This window comes from Anastrepha obliqua, chromosome 1 (genome assembly GCF_027943255.1).
Source record: "Anastrepha obliqua isolate idAnaObli1 chromosome 1, idAnaObli1_1.0, whole genome shotgun sequence".
Lineage (NCBI taxonomy): Eukaryota > Metazoa > Arthropoda > Insecta > Diptera > Tephritidae > Anastrepha > Anastrepha obliqua.
In genome coordinates this window covers 19,779,503-19,796,895 of record NC_072892.1, presented here as the reverse complement: position 1 = coordinate 19,796,895, position 17,393 = coordinate 19,779,503, and the positions used below count along the sequence as shown (strand labels likewise).

The window sequence follows — 17,393 nt, the reverse complement described above, 5'->3', positions numbered from 1 at the left end:
TAGTTGATAGCGATAAAACTCCAACCGCTTGAGTTACTTCTTATTTGTTGCAGTTTGTAAATTAGTTCTATGATTTTTAACACTTTTTGGTTAGGAGTCCTCCCTTTTTAAGGCAAATTTATGACAAAAAAAAACCATTCAAGGGAGACTAGCTTCCAAATACAAAAAACCCTGTGCATAGTTATTAGCGTACATAAAGGGTTTTCCAATAAGAGATGTTATTTTGATAGTTTTTAATATAAATGATCGGATGTTTATTTCATTAGGTACGCCGTTAACGTCAGGCAAATGACCACCACGACCACGCTTACAAGACAATATACTTTTCATGAAATTTTCCATAACCGAATTGCAAAGTGGCTGCCCTATGTCCTCGATAGCCTCACGAATTCCATCTTTGAGGTCTTAAATCGACCCTGGGCTGTTGGCGTGTAACTTCTCTTTTACGTGGCCCCAAAGAAAAAAGTCACAAGGTGTTAAATCACAAGGTCTCGGTGGCCAATTGTGATCACCTCTTCGAGAGATAACACGATCCGGAAACTTTGCCAGTAAAAGATCAATGGTTTCGTTGCTTTTGTGGCACGTAGCGCCGTTTTGTGGAAAATAAACGTTGTCCAGATCAATACCATCCAATTCCGGCCATAAAAAATCGTTAATCATCTTTCGATAGCGCAATCCAATTCAAAATAACACTTGTTATTGGAAAGCCCTTTATAATAGAATTATGCCAAATATTCTTGTGGTATATGTTATTATATGCCTCTATTACGATTAATTTCTATTCTTTCCCATAAAAGAGAAAAAAGGTCTATCTATTGGGGAGCTAGAAGTTTAAAATGTTTCACAAAAATATTACTTCGAATTTTTTACATAAAACTGCTCAATGCACCATAATCTAAAATGTGAGGAAAACATAGCAACCTATTCCGGTTTACCACAAGAATTGCAAAATAGTGAAAACTTATTCGGTGAGGGATTTGTTGCGTAGATTTGTTAGGATTTGATTCCTTTGACATATCCTGGGTCGCATATAGGAAAAAAATGGATTTAGTTTAGTATAATTCTTCCAATTAATCTACATATAAAATTAAATTCGACTTACCGATCCCAAATCGCAAACAATCCGTGTAGAATATTTCTTCAACAAAATCTTCGTAATTTAACCCTTTCAATACTAACGGGACACATGCGTCCCAATGAGTGTTTTCGTTTTACTAAATGCCAAATATTTCTTTGCATCGCTGTGTATTTTCTTCCCATCAGTTTTTTACGAGATATACCATCAATTATGCTCCGTATGATCCGTTATACTTTGTATTTTTCTCTACACATGTTTTGCAGTCGTAGTTAAATCGTAGCACGTGCTAGGTCAGTAAGTGGAAAAACGACAATTATAGATTTACTGAAAGTGATTTTTTTGTGAAATTGGTGGAAACATGGACAGGTAATATCGTGCGAATAAAAATAAACATTTGTGAAATTGATAGTGTTAAAACTGTATATGATATAGATCATAATCTAAATCTGGGACACATGTGTCCCAGCAGAGCTTGCCATTGGGATGCATGTGTCCCAACAGTATCATATTAAACAATTACAATTTTCAACTTTTTTCAACCAGCGACACAACCCGGGATAGAAAGCGTTTACGAATAAATGATGAAGACGTAATACGAAGCTTATGAGAAGAGAGTGATTCTGAGAGCTGCAGTGACTTCGACGATGATAGTGTTATTGACCCAAATTATTCAGATGAAAGTTCGTACGAAAGTGATTTGGATTTAGATTATGATCTTACTTTGCCAGTGCAACGTGTTGAGGAAATGCAAGAACCAGTCCCAGAACACTTAGTATGGGACAACAATAATTCCAATTTCATTCCCAGAAAAACTATTCCGGTTTTGCTAATGCCGACCATTCTTGCTAAAATTGATAGAAGTTCAAGAGAACTCGATATCTTTTTCAAGATTTTCCTAAGAAGCTTGTTTATACAAATTGCCGACTGCACAAATAAGCGAATCGAAATACTTAACAATAAAATAAACAACAGTAACCGAAATGCTTCTACATCTAAGAAGGGAAAAGGCTTAGTACAACCAACTGATCAATACGAAATGATGATCGTTGTCGGTGTATACATGGCCATGTCATATAACCAACTACCCCACATGCATATCTATTGGTCACAAAATCAATCTTTGGGCAACATGGCTATGAAGAATTGCATCAGCCGAGATGGGTTTTTCCTTCTGTCATCAAAACTTTATGTCACTGATCCAATAAAGCCATCAGATGCTACTAAAACTTATTATATTGATGAAATGCTGTCTTGCCTTAAAAAATCTCGCACTGACTGCGTTTATCAGTCGATTGACGAAGCTATGGCAAAATTCAAAGGAAGGTCTACTTTAAAACAATACAACCCAATGAAGCCTATCAAAAGAGGAATTAAAATTTGGGAAAGATGTGATTCCATAACTGGGTACAGTTATTGATATTGATATTTATTCTGGGAAGGAACAGGTTCAAGCAGAGGGTACTCTTGGAGAACGAGTTGTAAAAAAATTGTGTGCAACAATATCGAATCCAATGGCAGTAATTTGCTGTGATCGGTTTTTTACTACCGTACATTTAGCACAATCTTTGGAGTTTGGTTTAGTAGGCACCATTATGAAGAATAGGAAGCTATTACCAAGTACTGATGGACCAAAAATGGAACGGGGTGCCTACGTCTTCAAATTTAACAATAAATGGTGTTTGGTCTGTAAATGACAAGACACCAAAGAAGTTTTACTGATCAGTAATTGCCATACTGATAAGATGACAACCGTACAAAGAACCAATAGACAAGGAGAGAAATTAGATGTTCCATGCCCAGAAGCTATTGCATTTTATAATAAATATATGGGCGGAGTAGACCTTTCAGATCAATTTTCATCTCTCTACGATCCAAATAGAAAATCTGGGAAATGGTGGAAAAGAGTTTTTCAAAAGCTTCTTATGGTTTGCGTTTCTAATTCTTGGATCATTTTTGAAGAAACTCGGCATACAAAGGTTCCATTGATTTCCTTTCTCGTAGAATTATCAGAACAGCTTTTGGCATATGGAAAAGATCGCGCAAAAGTTAAACGTCGTAGTATAAGCGGCCGGCCCTCTCACCGATCAAAATTTGTATTCGGAGTTGGAGAGCATCTTCCAATAGAGGAGACAACTCGACGCCGTTGCAAAAGTTGCGCCGATAAGAAAAAAGAACAACGTACGAAAACTATATGTTCTTCTTGCAATATTCCTTTATGCAAGGCCTGTTTTGCCAAATATCACACAAGCTAATTTCATATACACAAACTTTGATTCAAAATACTGTTTGTTACCTTGTAAAAGGAACTAAATGAATTCAATAAATGAAAATAAAGAAGGATATCACCGAGTCCTTAATTTAATAGTTTACGTTTATAGGTACTATTGGGACACGTGTGTCCCACTGTTCATTACGGGTGGGACAATGTTTTCTCAGGGCATTTTCTCAATTCCTAGAAATAATTTCTTTATTTATACAAGAGGACATACTATTTAGATCACTAGTAATAACTTTTCATGGTTAAAAATGTTTTCCCCTTAAAACAAAATCCGTATTGAAAGGGTTAAAATTTCTGCCGAAAACTACCGATTCCGAAGAGTGTTAAATAAGCAGGCTTTGAAGCCCTTCGCACAGCCTATCAGCTTTCTTGAATGATCTAAAAGATGCGACTTATTTAGAATTGTTTAGTTCCACGGCACGATACCCTCGAAAAGTGTCATCGTAGGCGATTTTGCGTGGGTGAGTAAGAAAAAGAGGCAGAGGGAGGTGACGGTAATGAAGGTAATCTAACTTTAAAGCAAATAGTGAATAGCATACTCATGCAACACTCAGAAATAAATACACAAATGTTTGTGTTTTCAGATAACATTGAGCCATTTTCGCACCTACTTGCACCTCATGCGCATAAAAAAACAGATGTGCGAATGTACGAGTATGTGGAGTAACCAAAATATTTACATATTGTGCGCCCGCCTCTTATTAAATCTAAGTATATGCATTTTACCCTTTAACTCCAAACCTTTAAGCCATTTGCCGCTCGTTGCAGTGGTGCTGCCTTTGAGGTATTTAATCATATGTTGACATATCCGCTAATCCCTTGCGCATGTGTGTGTGCGTATGTCCTAGCTTCCCTTTGTAGTTTCTTTCATATTTACTGGTTTGTGGTTAACTTTCGCAAACAAATTAATGCAAGATTTGTCCATGTATGTGTGTGGGTGTGCTCTTTATAGTCCTGGCGTGAACTGTTGGTCCGCTTTGAGCGACTCGTTTGTTTGCTTGCCTCCTTATGTTGACAACTAGCAGCTTATGTTGCCAACATGTTGCTTGACGTTGCATGGCGCTTTGTGGTGCTGCGGCGCTTAATAATACAAAGTAGCAAAAGTTAATGAATGTCAAGGCTGATTTGTTAATCCTCAATATTAGCATTTTTTTTCAAAGACGTAGGTTCAATGCTTGGAAGCAGTTGCCTTGGATATGCCATAGGGTTATTAGAGAATTACTTAAGGATTGTGATTGGCATTAAAAGAAGAAGGATGTAGAGATGTGTGTAGAGGAACTCGATGCATTTGCGTGCTCTGTGTCTGTTTAGTGGTATGGAACTTTTTATCAAATAGAAATAAAAAGTAAAAAAATTATGAGTTAGTAAGTATTTTGTATTTACGAATGTTGCTGCGTTACTGGCCTAACAAGGGAAAAATGAACATTGGTGGTTGAACGTTTTACGGTTTTCTTGTTTTTTAAAACATTCTCCATGACGATCAATGCATTTTTAAATTCATTTAAACAAACTTGCGTTTTTTTAGTTGTGTGGGATTCAAAGCAAATACAGGGCCATCGAGGTAAATCCGGAATGTTGAACTTAAAAACAAAACTATTGGATATTTACTCAAAAATAATTTTATTTGCACTTAACTTTGTATAATGTGAGTACACATATCATAGTTGAAAATTATTCAATGTAACCTCCATCTCGTGCAATTACCTGCTCCAGCCGGGGCCTGAAGCGCCCGCATGCGCGAGCTACCTCCTCTTTGTCCATTGTGGTCATCACTTCCTCGATGGTTGTCTTCAGAGCGTCCTTAGTGTTATGAGGCTTCGCGTTAACTTTTGCTTCAACTGTGCCCCACCCGTAATAATCAAGAGGATTGCAGTCTGGGCTTGAAGGTGGCCAAAAATCTGGTGACCAGTGGTAGGGTAGGTTATTCTGGAGCCAAGCCTGAGTCTTCTTTGCCTTGTGAACATCAGAAAAGACATCATCCTTGCAGTCGGCTTCACGAAAAACTTTTGCAATTTCGTAAACTTGCATTTTTTTTTTGTAGCCAAACCACTAAATTATCACTTTAGGGCTTTTTCCGGCGCGAAGTAACTCTAGTATCGCAGCTCTTCTGCCCAGCTTTCGACGGGTCGCCACGCTATACTAAGGTATACATATATGTATATATTTTATGTGTAGTAGTATGAGAAGTGCTAAGCCAATTTCAAAGGAACAACTCACAAATCACGTGGATTAAAGTGTGTTAGTATGTGTGCCATATTAGAGAGACAAATGTAGAGTTGCTAAAGAGCGGCAAGTTTGATGCTCGTGAGTCCTTAGTAAATGTTGGTGCGTTATGTGTTTTTGAATGTGTTCGGTAATTTGCTATGTAGATAATAGAAATTCGATTACAGAGAATTCATGGGAAACTGGAAGGCTGGCTAGAGTGGGCACCTTTGAGGCATGCTCTCTGTGCGAAGAAATGACGAAGGTCAGTGTTTGAGTTGAAAAATATCAAAAGGTCACAGAAAGCAAAGCCACAACAGAAAGAAGTTTCATTACTCAATTATTTAAACCAAGTGGAACTATTTTGCAATGCCAAATTTATTGCTTTATTAATTCGAAATGAAAAGTACAAACTTATTTAATAGCAAATTCGAGATATGCCAGCTCGTAATGAGCAAAAGTTGAAATTGAATAAAAAGTTTAAGCCTATGGAGGAAGGCATATATTAAATACACATTTTGATTATCATACAAAGTGACACAAAATTAATCATGCTAACGGATTATTTATATTTTTTTATATTTTTTACAAATAGTACAGTACGTCAATCATAATTTAAATTTGTGAAGTGTAGAGCTGCTGTATAAAAACAGACAAGCAATGGCGGGCGTAAAGGTCAAAAGTCATCACTCAATATAATTTCTTTATTTATTATTTTTTTAATTTTATTTAATAATTTTCAAATACAAAACTGGATAATTAATTTTGCGCCACCAGAAACGTCAAAAATTTTCATCACTCAAAGTCATTTTTTTATTAAATTTTTTTTTAATTTTATTTAATAATTTTCAAATACAAAACTGGATGATTAATTTTGCGCCACCTGAAAATTCAAAAAATTTCATCACTCAAAGTCATTCTTTTATTTAATTTATTTTTAATTTTATTTAATAAATTTGAAATACAAAACTGGATGATTGTTTTTGCGCCACCTGAAAATTCAAAAAATTTCATCACTCAAAGTCATTTTTTTATTTAATTTTTTTTTAATTTTATTTAATAATTTTCAAATACAAAACTGGATGATTAATTGCGCCACCTGAAAATTCAAAAAATTTCTGCACTCAGTCATTTTTTTATTTAATTTTTTTTTTTAATTTTATTTAATAATTTTCAAATACAAAACTGGATGATTATTTTTGCGCCACCTGAAAATTCAAAAAATTTCATCACTCAAAGTCATTTTTTTATTTAATTTTTTTTTAATTTTATTTAATAATTTTCAAATACAAAACTGGATAATTAATTTTGCGCCACCTGAAAATTCAAAAAATTTCATCACTCAAAGTCATTTTTTTATTTAATTTTTTTTAAATTTTATTTAATAATTTTCAAATACAAAACTGGATGATTAATTGCGCCACCTGAAAATTCAAAAAATTTCATCACTCAAAGTCATTTTTTTATTTAATTTTTTTTTAATTTTATTTAATAATTTTCAAATACAAAACTGGATGATTATTTTTGCGCCACCTGAAAATTCAAAAAAATTTCCGCACTCAAAGTCATTTTTTTATTTAATTTTTTTTTTATTTTATTTAATAATTTTCAAATACAAAACTGGATGATTAATTTTGCGCCACCTGAAAATTCAAAAAATTTCAGCACCAAAGCACACTTCAAAAAGAATTTCAATTGCAAGTCAACAACAGTCCAAGAGAATCTACTACCAAATATGGAACAACAATAGATGCTGTATTTGTGAGATATCTTGATAATATTTCATCCAATACTTTTGTAACGTACTTTAGTTATCATCGACCAATCGTCACAGTAATACCGGCAGAGGAAACATCGAATATAACTATTACTGAAGTCACAGATGAAAATATTTTAATATCGATGATATTAATATCGAATTTTGATATCACATGTAAATAAATGTTTATTAAATAAAGTTACCATTTTGTGTATGAAATTCGTAATACTTCATTTTTTCATTAGGCTATATGTAATTCCTGTAATAATATTATCTTTTATGCATATTACTTGTACACACACGATGTTTCACATCTGCCAGGCGTCCCATGACGGCTCACATTTTTTGACTGACCACGCCTGACTACTGTAAAACTAAATATATATTTTTTTTCAGTATTCATTGACATTTCATCATTAAAAAACTTACGCCTCAACAACGTTTACAAATTGTACAATTGTGTTATGAAAATCGATGCTCTGTGAAAGGTATTCAGCGCTCCGGCCAACTTATGGTGTACATAACCGTCCTACCGAACGCGTCATTCGGCAAGCCAACGGCAAAATTGTAAATAATTTTACATTACTGGATGATACTCGACCGATTAGACCGCGTACAGCCCCAATGAAGAGAATATTGCGGCTGTAAATTAGAGTTTTGACGAAGAACCAGAAGAATCGAATCGGCGTCGTCTCAACAGCTTGGCCTATATAATAATGAAGCTAAACCAAAATTTGAAGCCGGCCGATCTTCCAAAGCGTCATAAGTTCCTTCTTTGGGCTCTTGAAAAACTCGCCGAAGATTCGCATTTTGGGACTCAAATTTTGTTCAGAAATGAGGCCCATTTTTGCATTTTTGGCTCAATGGCTTAGTCAATAAGCAAAATTGTTGGAATTAGGCTGAAGAACAACCTGAAGCCGTTCAATAACAGCGATTACAAACATTGAAAACAACCGTTTGTTGGAGCCTACGGCCTGCAGGAGTCATCGGCCCACATTTCTTCAAAGACGAGGCTGGTGCCAATGCAACAATGAATGGCGAACGCTATCGCGCCATGATTAATGACGTTTTAATGCCCGCAATTGAAGTTCGTGATTTCCACAACACTTGGTTCCAATAAGCCGGAAGACGGCGCTAATTGCCACACAGCCCGTGAAACAATGTATTTACTGCGCCGTCGTTTCGGTGAGCAATTTATCTCTCCTCTCGAATCAGTGGATTGGTCATCAAACTCGTATTATATCACACCTTTAGATTTTATTTGTGGGGGGTATGTAAAGTGTAAATGCTTTGACGATAAACTAGCTTCGATTGAGGTATTGGAAGCCAACAATACTAAAGTTACTCACGAGATACCGACCGAAGTGCTCCAGCGAGTCATTCTAAATTTGTGTTTACTGATGGCCGAATTACCGCGCAGTTACAGCCAACGTTTGAAAGGGATTATTTAAAAAACAAATAATGTCAGGAATGGTTCTACACAAAAATAATAAAGATTGCCTAATCAGTTTGAATTTCTGTGGTTTTATTTCAATTTAAATCCCGATCCTGCTAAATCGATCGCCCTTTATTTCGCCCAAGCATGCTAGGCCGACATATCTAAACTAAGTGCTTAATTGGATAGCTGGATTTGCGGTTATCCCTAGCAAAAGTTCTCTACTTCTGAAGTGTCCGGAGGTGTAGGAGTCGCAATTTGGGAAAGATTTTGATACAATGTGGGGACTGTAAAGTTTTGCTGTGTGAAAAATGTTCTTATATTTTGAAATAAGCGAAAGTTCACATAATGATTTACCATTTCTAAGTTTAACTAGCACACAAATGGCCGTGAAATTACAATTACCACAGATGTACACACGTCTACTTCATTCCACACAGAATTTTCCTTGATTCGGTGAATTTCAATTTTTTGCAAACAGTCAAGTGTTAGAGTCGAACGCCAAAAGAGATGCATCCGTTGCTAGTATTTGTAATCGCAGCACTTCCAGCGCATCTAGTGGCTCTGATCAGTCAAAATAAAAAATTTATTGAAGGTAAATCTAATGGAAAAAATATCGAAAACACTTTTTAGCGTTCGAATCTTATAGCCGTCAGTAAACTACGGGAGTCGAACGAAACTATGAATGGGGACTTGCCGTTCGCGATTCCTTTCCACGTTTCGATACAAGTCCATTTAGGAGAGGAATATTATCATTTGTGCGGTGGCAGCATCATTCACAGCCAAATCATCATGACGGCAGCGCACTGTTTCCACGAGAGTCATCCGATGGCAATGTTGAGCGTGGTAGCTGGAGTAGAAAAGTTCTCGGTGGCTCCAAAGCCACGCTACGCCATTTCGCTTGTCGTGCGGCACAGATACTACTGGTCACTGCGCAGGTTCGACATTGCGCTGGTGAAACTTAAAGAGCCACTGCCTATTGATGGCACACATATTGACACTGTCGACTACCGGCTCACGGAGAATATGGAAGACAACAAGCAAGCATATCTAATAGTTTGGGATCGCAACAGCACTAATTTAGGAATTGTTGATTTTACTACTATCAATACCAATGATTGCAGAAAGATGGGTTTCGTATATGTTACCAAGTTGGTTTTGTGTGCTTACAGTACAATGGGGCGTGGTGCTTGTGAAGTAAGTGTGTGAGAAATGGCGAGACTGTTTTTATAAGTATTTTATAATCTAGGGTGACTCTGGCGGTGCGTTACTCAGCCCAGATTTAACCAAACAGTTGGGCATACTCTCCTATGGCAGAATGCCTTGTCAGAGCAATCGCATCTATGTCTATACGAGCATGGTTCCAGTGGTGGGTTGGATTGACGAACAAATAAAAAGGCTAGTGGGCAAATGAACACTGGGCACCGGCCGCAGCGATATCATGCAACTTATGTTATGTACTCGTATAAAGTCACAAAATAAAAGTGAAATATTTGCTAAACAATTTGTAGATGCTTCGCACTGTCCATTCGCAACTGCTGTCATGTTGCAAAGTTGTTTTGGGCCAGCAGAAGCGCCTACTTGTTGTCATCAATTAGGTAACAAGTACACGCGACCTATAAATATTGCATAAACAAAATAAATGGATTAACACAAAACCGCATACATACGCACACAAGCATGCAGACGAGCCCATACGCACGCATGCGACAGCCACAAGCAGCCTTTATCAGATTTAAGCCAACATTTGCAGCAAACAGCCGAACGACCAAACGAGATGTTTAATTTCTGGCGACTTTATGAGCTACGCGAAAGGCTAACGAGCCTATGGGTTTCTGAAAAGCAACCAGAATTTATATTCATAATTTTCAGTAATACCAACTAATAACCCCATGCAGGGAGTTGGTAAGGTTTTCACTCTCATTCTAGTAACTTTGATGTGACGAACTTACTCTCAACCGTTAGGAAATTGATGCTGTCCCCTCCCAGTTAATGGTACATAATGGTACGTGTACCGCTAACTTTTTATTCTGCAGCTGAGTTTTGGCTTTAGCTGAACAGTTTTAGACCCATACGCGTAATAAACTCCTGCCTTTCCCGGCTAGAATTACAGTGAGGCATGCCGAAGAATCAGTTAGGCCCGAATTAGGCAGGCCTTACTGAGGCAGGCCTCACTGTTACGAGTACCTTACCAGGCCCATGTTAGGCAAGGCAAAGATTGGCATGCCAGAACAATACCAAATTTGGTTGTGGTCACGAAAATCTGTGGCAGTGTCTCACTTAGGCATACATTGGAATCTCTAACTGATTTGTAGAAGGGCATCCGGAGTATTACCGAAGTTCGGTTTTTCGAACCTGCGCCTAATGAGGCAGATGTGTGGCGATACCTTTCGGGACTTGGGCCTACTTTGGCTGCCTTATGAGGCGCAAATTTGGAATGCGGTCTGCCTTATTTGCGCCTAATCACCGCCTTACCAAAATTTCTAGTCGGGTTCGTGTCCCGACGCTAAAACAAGCATCAGCTGTGCGTCGTCTTAATGCTTGAGCGGGAGGAGAGGGGTTTTTTATTATAACTAAGAGCAATGTGTGCTTTCAAGGTGCCATATTCACCGGATTCCTGTTGCCACTCTAGCCTTGAAATATTATATTCTTCTACATTTTGATAGACCCACATTTCACTTAAATGAGACTTTTTTTTCTTAGACCTTTGCGCTTAGTGGTCGCAACGACCGACTGTATGGATGCAACGCATGCGTCTGGATCATAATTTATGTCCCACTGTGCCGGGTGCTTGTGTTCGTACATAACACAGTTTGTGGCAACTTGTGGCAGTGTAAACAAATTAGGTATTAAAATAAATGACCAATTTGCTGATTATGAAGAACAAGCAATGAATTTAAGCATCTTCAGTTCTTACTCCAGTATTGCTGTGGTTGTTTATGTTTTGTTGTGCGTTTCGCGGTAAGTAAAACATGTCGCCAATTTTCGCGTATTGGCAACTAATCAGCAAACAAATACCAGACCAACTAATTGGAGAATAAACTCTTAGCACCGAGCGGGGGATATAGGAGGGAAAGCGGATAGCAATCGCTGGTTAAGTTCTACTGCTCGCACGACGCTGCTGTGTGGCACTGCTGCATACTATTTGCATTTGCCTTATCAGCTTATGAGCGAAAAATGACTTTTAGTACAGATTAAATAAAGAAAACCCAAATCTGTCACTTACTCAGGCTTATTTGCGTGTATGTACTGCGATTTACAGCAAACCCGCCGCTATGTTGGCATGAGCTTTAACTAAATAACAACAAGATCGGATGCATCATTAAATTCATAAATAGCTGAGTTCCTGAGTCAGTTTCTGTAGTCGTTTTCGTGTTTACGCAGCACAAAAATGTTGAAGTTAAAGTTTTTGTGCATCTTTTGGTGCATTGTCCTTAGCAAAGGCCAAATTTCCGAGCTTGATGACGCCGATCTCACAACAGTAACCAATGCGTACGACATTTCATTCAGCACGCTTCCTTCAACAACTAACGTAGTGCACACCGTGGCGCAGGATTTGGACATCACTAGCAATCCCCAGTTGGCCGATGCCCTCACACGCATCAATGGCGGTCGACCCGCTGCTCAAATCGTTCCCTATCAGGTCTCACTGCAGGTATTTCGACGTGGTCGTTACCATCATTTCTGTAGCGGTTCCATTATCAGTACTAACCATGTCCTCACCGCCGCCCACTGCTTGACCAAGATGACTGCCAACGAGATCACCGTTGTGAGCGGTACATTGACATGGCGCAATGGTGGTGACCGTCATCGGGTTGTAGCAATGCGTTCACATCCGAGCTTCTCATCGAATTCGCTCATCACTAACGACATAGCCGTATTGAAGGTAACGCCGCCATTCAATTTGGGCAAATCCTCAATTGGAACCATTGCGCTGGGTGGCCGCGCTCGCATCGGCGAGAATGTCGCAGTGCGTTTGACAGGTTGGGGCTCCCTTACGCCCACCGGATCGAGTGGCTTGCCAGAGCAGCTACAAGTGCTGGACTATCGAACTATTTCGAATCAGGAGTGTGCGCAACGTGGCTTTCGCATAACTGCCAATGAGCTGTGCACGCTGGGCGAACGCGGACGCGGTGCTTGTGTGGTGAGTAAAATAGCAAAACCAAATTGTTTTTCCTGAATTAGGTTTTCAAATTATGACCGTTCCAAGCTAGTTGACAAACACTTGCGGACGTCTAGGACAATAGCTCTGAAATTTACGTAGGCAAATATATTTCCACTTACATGAATAAGTTTTAAAAGAGCAAAGCAAATAGTGTTCCGAATCAAATCAATTTTGTGTTAGTACTTTTTTTCACTTTCTTTTATTTACTATTCTTCAGGCTTAGTAGTTAGAAGTGCAAAAGAGTTGGCGCGAAGTTTGTTAAAATTTTCCTGCTTTCAGGGTGACTCTGGAGGCCCACTTATAACTGCGCATGGCACACCACAGCTGGTCGGAATCGTTTCTTATGGCACCGCAACATGCGCTCAGGGTCGACCCGATGTTTACACAAGAGTGTCAAGCTTTCTGCCATACATTAATAAAGTAATAACCAGCGAAATACCGTGAAGTTGTAAAAAAATGCTATTGTAAAAATTAAAGCTTGAAATTGTTATTCAAACCGCACAGACTCAGTCATTCTGCTAAAGGGGCGCTAAAGAGGAAAGCAGCCAAAACAAACGGCTAAACAATGACAACAATAACAACGACAACAAGCAAACAAATAAACGAGAAATTTCATTCATGCCGAATGAAGCGAATGATGGCCCACCTTTGCATTGGTCCACTGGTCAAAAGTAACACACACACTCATGCACACACAGTACACAAACTACCAAGACTTGGTATATTCTCTGCCTGGCGTTTTGCGCTTTGACGCCGTCTTGCGATGAACGCGCTCCGCATGCCGCTTATTATGGCGCATAGCGCAGTCGCAGCTACTCAGCCGCAGACCGGCACTTGTCCACAAAGTCAGAAAGAAATGCCGTTGGTAAATTAATAAACTTTGCTCGAACATCCATAAAAAGTTCAGTATTTGTACAACGACTAATTAAAAAATCTTGTCCGATATTCGCCACAGACACCCCACCTCCTGTTCTCCTCTCTTCTTTCAGTACATTCACAATCTGTTGGTTGCAGACGTGTGATTGCAATACATTTTCGAAGGGTCGCCGCTGGTCGGCGTGCATGGTTTGTTGTTTGCTCGAAAGGCGGCGCTAGGCCGATGACACTTGCAATAAGCAACCACCTCAGTCTGAACCAAATCTAATGCAGAGGCAAACAATTTATCGCAGATTTGTCGCAGTTCCTATATATCCATCCCGCCGCTCCCAGCTCCAAAAACTTAAGGCTAAGTCAAATGGGAATAACCAAGCGAGAGTTGCGCAAATCACTTGAATGCATACAAATACACGCACACTCAATCACCGGCATACCAGCGCATAGGAAAATCTGGTTGACGCTAATGTCTAACGGGTAGGCCTGGACGCTGGCGCTTTTAGCCAAAGTTCGAGTTTTACGCGCATCAAATTCGAAAGACATTTGTAGGCAAATTTTCTATGCAACGCATTTGAGGCCGGAAAATTTATGTTTATGAAAAAACGCGCTCGCATCATTAGACTCTAAGGCAATCGCGGCCATCGATGCGTTGAACTTTAGCCGCAAAATTCGATTTGGCGCGCGACCGTAGTAGAAACAAGGAACTTTGCACCTACCAGCAGTTAAATTGGAAATGCATTTGCAAGCACCAAAGATCCTGCCATGCGCATAGTACATATATTCAGTTTCTTGCCCTCAAGCGCTTTGAGATCGTCTCGAGGCGTTGACTGGCATCGCAGTCAACGCGGTTTACTCACCGCTGCGTGCACATAAATTCATTTAAATCAATCAATTCAATTTGTTTGTCAATAAAATTTAAATGAGTATTTCATTTAAACAAATTAAAATCGACCCAGTTGAATGTCGCAATCTGTAGGCAACGGCAGAGTCATGGCGTTGGAACCGCTGGCGCGCTGGAGGAGCGTCGCTCAATCGTCGTGGTGGATGTGTGTGTACGTGTAAATGTTGCAAGAAATATGAATATGAAGTGATTGTGGCCATGAGGCACAGAAATCAAATGCATACATGCCTACGTACTTGTGTATGTATGTATGAGTGGATGTGTAGCTCTCCAGGCTTGCGGTAGATTTGGACAACGAGACGCTCAATCATCGAACTGCTCGCAACTCTTTGATTTTTTAAGCAATCACTTTGTGTACATATATCTTTTTGAGTGTGTGGTTGCATCAGCCCCTTTACAGCACCCTGCAGGGAAAAACTTAAACTACTGAAAGAATGTCAAAATCTCATCTTTGCGCAAATGCAAACACCAGACTCGCAGTGGAGATCCAAATATTGTTTCGCAATTTACAATAAGCTCTCCAAAATATTTCTTAATAGTTTTCCAAAAAATTATTTTGCTTGTGTCAAGAAACCTGCAAACAGAGTCGCATTCTGATTAAAAGAGAGGCAACTGCAATCAGTTACTTGGATTCAGAAACGCAATTCTTTCAGCAAAAGGGCACCAGTTGGACGACAATAAATTTGATTGGAAGGCAGAGGCCTTGATTTTCTTTTTAAATTATTTACTGTACATTACTTATACACACACATGCACGCATACATACATATGCACGTACATGCATTACATATTTTTATTTTTTATTGATTCATATTTACATTGCAATCAGTCGCTCAAGCCGCTAAGCGTTCCCGTTCGGGGTGGCGCGCGAGTACGCGTACGAGATGATGATTCGCCCATTCCATTGCCAATTAAAAACGAATAAATTTGTTTCTTGCTTGACATTCATTGCCTGTTCATTCACTAATTCTAAAAAACACAATAATCCATTGGGCAAGAAGTACACCAGCGTTGCTTTCAAGCAGAGTTATAAAAATTAAGTGAATGTAACTTTAAAATAAAGGGGTACCTACTAAAACATATTTTTTGAGGTTGAAGTTCTACTGAGGTGAGATTGTTGCTAGTTGGACAACATTGCGGGTAAAGCCTTATTTGAGCAATGCTCAACTTGAGATTTTTTTCCAAAAATTGGTTCAAGTGCATCGATAGGGCCCTATTGAGGTCAGCTTTTCTGCGGTTTGTAGAGATCGAAAAAAATAATCAATTGGGTGCAAAATCAGGTCTGTAGAGTGAATGCACTAAAACTGCCCAATTATGTTTTCTCAGTTTGTGTCCCTTCTTTCTTAATGCAGGGCATCTTTCGAAGTTTCAGCGAAGAAGAAAACATACCGCTAAATGCCTAATATGCCGGCTGTGGGAATGCATGTCTGAAGGACACAGTTAACCCAGAAGGACATCTGTTAACCACCTGGCAGTAGGTTTAAAATGTAATTACCCATTTCAAAAAACGGAGAGCCTCATTATAAGGGAATCTAATGATTGCAGCCGAGCGAGGATATTCTACTATTGCTACAAAAAAAAGCAATCTTCCAACACGAATATGTAAGAAAAGGAAACCAAGAGGAAATTAAAAGCTACGAGGAGTGGAAAGAAGCGAAGCAGAAATAATACCAGATATAATCGAGGCACGTAACTCACAGCCCGAAAATTTAGCAGAATTTACCAACGTACGATCTGAAATTAACTTGATTTATGAAAGTACTGAAAGCGATAGTCCAGAAACTAATAAAGAACGGAAGTAAAAGACATTTTCAATAATTATCTGGCGAATTATGAAGGTATGGATCCTTTGTTAAGACCAAGGATTCCCCGATTAGGCGAATCGGAAAAGTTAAACGAAGTGGTAAAAACACTTAACTCGAAAATTCTGCCAGCATATGTCGCCAATAGCATCAACTTGGAATATGTTAACACTCTTATTTATGTTTCTGCGCTCACTACTGTACGATTACTGGGGAAGCACCCAAAGGTACAAACATTTAAAAATACAACAACGCAAAAAACGAAGACTCGAAACACGAATTGCCGGTCTAAGAGAATCTTTAGGGAGGCTTACTTCATTTAAAAATGGTGCTAAATCTAAAAGGTTGTGCAGGCATATATCTAGAATCATCACGCCGCTTAAGCCTCAGACTGTAGAAATTTACCAACTATCCGAGATAATTGATAGGAAAGTGCATCAACTCGCCGCTTACTCAAAGCGATTAAGAAGATACCTCAAAAGTAATCAGAGGCGGAAGGAAAACCAGCTTTTCCACAAAAATCAAAAAAGCTTTTATAGAAATCTGCAACAAAACAGCAATGCAGAATCTCAGACATTATATCCACAACAACAAGAGTTAGAGCAGTTTTGGGAGAAAATATGGGCACAAGCAAAACACTTCAATGCTGATGCGAATTGGTTAGCCAAAGAAAAAGAAAAAGCGGATAACGTTGCACCAATGCACTTCTACTACATAACAGCAGAAGAAATAAAGAATAATATATGTACTTCAGCTAACTGGAAATCCCCTGGCCTAGACCAGCTACACAACATCTGACTTAAAAAGCTCTCAGTAATGCACGAAGCACTCGCAAGATGCTACAACGAGCTACTGAAAAATATAGCTGCTATCCCAGAATTTCTCACTGCCGGAGTAACT

General features: G+C 38.7%; 2 protein-coding genes across 2 annotated transcripts; both read left to right on the top strand.

The window, feature by feature from the left end:
- The first annotated feature begins 9,254 nt into the window (after positions 1-9,254).
- Positions 9,255-10,210, top strand: LOC129235387 (transmembrane protease serine 3-like). The gene is made up of 3 exons (XM_054869200.1): positions 9,255-9,347; positions 9,402-9,949; positions 10,002-10,210. The coding sequence occupies exons 1-3, from the start codon at positions 9,263-9,265 to the stop codon at positions 10,164-10,166; spliced, it is 798 nt and encodes a 265-aa protein (XP_054725175.1). The 5' UTR covers positions 9,255-9,262; the 3' UTR covers positions 10,167-10,210.
- Positions 10,211-12,143: 1,933 nt separating this feature from the next.
- Positions 12,144-13,361, top strand: LOC129241621 (chymotrypsin-1-like). Its single transcript, XM_054878096.1, has 2 exons — positions 12,144-12,896; positions 13,197-13,361. Exons 1-2 carry the CDS (start codon positions 12,144-12,146, stop codon positions 13,359-13,361), a joined length of 918 nt encoding a protein of 305 aa, XP_054734071.1.
- Positions 13,362-17,393: the final 4,032 nt, after the last annotated feature.